Raw genomic sequence first — 3,674 nt, 5'->3', positions numbered from 1 at the left:
CAATATTATCAAAAACAAGCTCTTTCTGGAACTGGTAACGTTTATGTTGGCTCCCCTTATCAAGTTGGACATGGTATTGGAAGTTTCCTTGGAGGATTATTTCGTTCTGTCATGCCACTAGTAAAACAAGGAGCTAAAACAGTAGGAAAGGAATTATTAAAATCTGGAGCAAACGTTATTACTGATGTCATCATCGACAATCAACCTATTAACGAATCCTTTCATCAACGAATGGGTGAAGCGAGATCCGTCTTGCAAGACAAAGCAAAAAATAAACTGAAATCTATGCTAGGATCTGGATATCAACGAAGGAAAAGAAGAATTACACATCATTCCATCTTTAACCCTTCACCATTACACATCATCAAGGGCAAGAAGAAGAAGGAGAAGGGCAAGAGGAAACGTACACAGAAAACAAAGAAATATCAGTCTTATAAGAAGAGGAAGTTATCACACGATATCTTTGATTAAACCATCACCATTATGGCTTTCTTACATCATCAATCCTGCGAGTGTGTAAAAAGTGAACTAGATATTTTTTCTACAAAACCAACGCAAACCAGTATATTGGATAATCATGTCGTTACATACAAACCAATCAGTTCACTAGCTGATAATGCTCCTATAGAGTTTGTCATCCCAGGAACAAGTGATGAATACATAGATCTACCACATACTCTTCTTTACATCGAAGCTCAAATCGTTAAGCCTGATGGATCGGCATTTGGTGAAAGTGATAAAGCTGTGGCTCCTATTAATGACTTTTTAAATTCTATGTTCAGTGAAGTGGAAGTGTATTTAAATAACAAACTGATTTCATTTCCATCTCATAATCATCCATATCGATCATACATTGAAAAACTGTTAAATTATGATGATTCTGCTAAAAATACTCATCTTCAATGTGCATTCTGGTTTCAAGATACTGCTGGACATATGGATGCAACATCTAGTGGTAATAAAGGATTTCAACAACGTTATGAATTAACAAAAAAAAGTGCAAAATTCGACATGCTTGGACATCTTCATTGTGATATTTTTAATCAAGATAAATTTTTAATCCAAGGAGTAGAATTACGTCTCAAGTTAATTCCTGCAAAGCCAAACTTTTGTCTCATCGCTAGTGATGCGTCTGTTGAGGCTAAAGTGAACATTTTAGACGCTGCTTTACATATTAAAAAGATTAATGTTAGTCCTACAATAAAACTAGCACATAACAAGCTTCTACAATCAACAACAGCCAAATATCCTCTCACAAGAGTGCAAATGAAGTCGTTCGTCATTCCAAAGGATCTTCAATCAAAAACAATAGATAATTTATTTATGGGAGTATTACCAACTCGAGTGATTGTGGCGTTTACACAAAATGATGCCTATACAGGAACAATAACTTCAAATCCATTTCATTTCAAACATTTTGACATCAATTTCTTCTCTCTATACATTGATGGAAAACCTGTACCTTCAAAACCATTACAACCAATTTTCGAAAACAACCTCTATGTTTCCTCATATCATACCTTATTCTGTGGATCAGGCATTCACTTTTCCAATCATGGCAACAATATTCCTCGCCTTGACTTTCCTCAAGGATACACTATCTTTGTTTTCGACATTACTCAAGATGGAGAAGCCAGCGCTGTGCAGCATTGGAATCTTATACGTCATGGGTGTGTTCGTCTGGAAGTTCATTTTACGAAGCCTCTACCAGCACCTATCTCCTGCATTGTGTATGGAGAATTCCAATCTCTCTTAGAAGTGGATCATCAGAGGAACATCATCATGGATTTTTAAAGGTACGTTATTTAAATATCATATCATATATGTACATGTCTGCATTTTTATACATGATGTCCTCTACACTAGATTTATTGAATGCTTTGCAAACAAATTCTTTATTTCACAATCATTTCGTTGGCGTATATACAGCCAATGAATTACCAGCACATGTTCCACTACCTGCAGCTATCATCATAAATACAGATCCCTCGAACAAACATGGCACACACTGGATTTCCGTATATATTCATACTGATGGCCGTGCCCACTACTTCGATACATTTGGATTTCCTCCATATGTAATGCATCATATTCAATTTCTACGTAGAAATTCCACTTCTTATACAATTAATAATAAACAAATTCAAAGTGTGAAATCATCCCTATGTGGACATTATTCATATCTTTTCCTATGCTTCAAAGCTAAAGGAAAGTCATTAAATGAATTTCATTACACTTTCTCATCAACTCCAGAAAAAAATGATCGTCGTTTGCTGTATTTACTTTTACAGGTAATCATGTCTTCATTCTTCTTCTTCGTTTGTTTTGATTACTTTCTTTTCATATTATTGCAGGTAGCCATTTCTTCTTCTTCTTTATTATAATGTGTTTGTATGTATTATTATTTGTTCATGATTATAGATAAAATAAATTTTAAGTTTGTTTTTCAATTTTTTTCATTTCAGAGAGTAAAAGATCGTCATCGTGTGTATGGACATCATCTTCAATGTACAGATTGACTTGTATCTACGTTTCATCATCAACATCAACAGCAGTAGTATCATCAGTGAACAGTATATGGCAGTTGTAAAGTTATCATCACATGGACAGTGGAAACAAAATCTAACGTTCTTTTAAAATGTACTATACTTACCGTCGTTTTAATTGTGTAAATAGTTTCATCAGCAATAAACACTTTGTATTATTTTTTCTCTTTGAAAACAAATGTTTTATTTCTTATTTTCTCCGTTTCCTAATAAATAAATATGTTTTATGATCAGTTATGTAATTAAATACACATATCATAAAACATATTTTTAAGTCATTGAATTAAAGAATTTCATAGTGATTTAAAAAAAAAAGATTCTAAAACTGATTTTTTAATTCAATGATGAAATCATATAACTACATAATAATAATAATGAATTCAAATACTTAATCAGTTATTCTTTCGTAAATTAAATCAAGTATGTGAATTCAATATTATTATTATTATTATGATAGGACTTTTGTTTTTAAAATTTTAATATTAATTATTTGAGTTCCTTTTTTAAAAATTAAAAAAAGTCTTATCATACTTAAGACAAAGTTGTATAATAATAATAATTTCAAATACTAATTTTTATTTTAACATTCATTTCAAGAATTTGAATTCATTATGATTATTATTATTATTATTATACGTATCACTTATAATATACGAGGAAAAAAAATATGTTAGGATTTTTTTCTTATAAAAAATTTTAAAATCCTAACATATTGAGGTGTATGAAACGAACACAAAACACACACACAAATAAAACATTTCACTTTCCACTATATATATATTTTTATTACATTTAATATTACGTTGTTTCGTATACATGAAAAAACAAATCAATTTCTCCTTCTTTATGAAGAGTCGTTCACTTCATTGATACCCTCCGAAGGTTGAGTTTCGGTTTCCACCCACCATGGCTGTGTCGATACACTATCAAATAAATCAGCCATAATTGAATCTATAAGTTTTTGTTTGCAAAATACTTTTATTTCCAATTTTAATCGTTCACCATCAATGTTCACATCACTGTTCTTATCAAGAGAGACACTTGGAAAACTGATGTCCATACCATTAATAATACTCTGTTCATCTACACAGGTATGGATTCCGGCAAGTCCTCTGCATGTAAGACACT

General features: G+C 31.5%; 1 protein-coding gene across 1 annotated transcript; it reads left to right on the top strand.

Moving 5' to 3' along the window:
- The first annotated feature begins 384 nt into the window (after positions 1–384).
- On the top strand, positions 385–2,703 carry LOC145689059 (uncharacterized protein F54H12.2-like). The gene is made up of 2 exons (XM_081763188.1): positions 385–1,796; positions 2,466–2,703. The coding sequence occupies exon 1, from the start codon at positions 484–486 to the stop codon at positions 1,792–1,794; it is 1,311 nt and encodes a 436-aa protein (XP_081619314.1). The 5' UTR covers positions 385–483; the 3' UTR covers positions 1,795–1,796; positions 2,466–2,703.
- Positions 2,704–3,674: the final 971 nt, after the last annotated feature.

The sequence above is a fragment of the Thermobia domestica genome, chromosome 7, assembly GCF_964235325.1.
Source record: "Thermobia domestica chromosome 7, izTheDome1.hap1.1, whole genome shotgun sequence".
NCBI lineage: Eukaryota > Metazoa > Arthropoda > Insecta > Zygentoma > Lepismatidae > Thermobia > Thermobia domestica.
Note: the sequence above shows the minus strand (reverse complement) of the source record. Positions and strands in the feature narration are given on the sequence as shown.

Excerpts from the sequence above, each read along its gene's own strand:
- LOC145689059 (XM_081763188.1), top strand. The coding sequence starts at position 484 with ATGGCTTTCTTACATCATCAATCCTGCGAGTGTGTAAAAAGTGAACTA.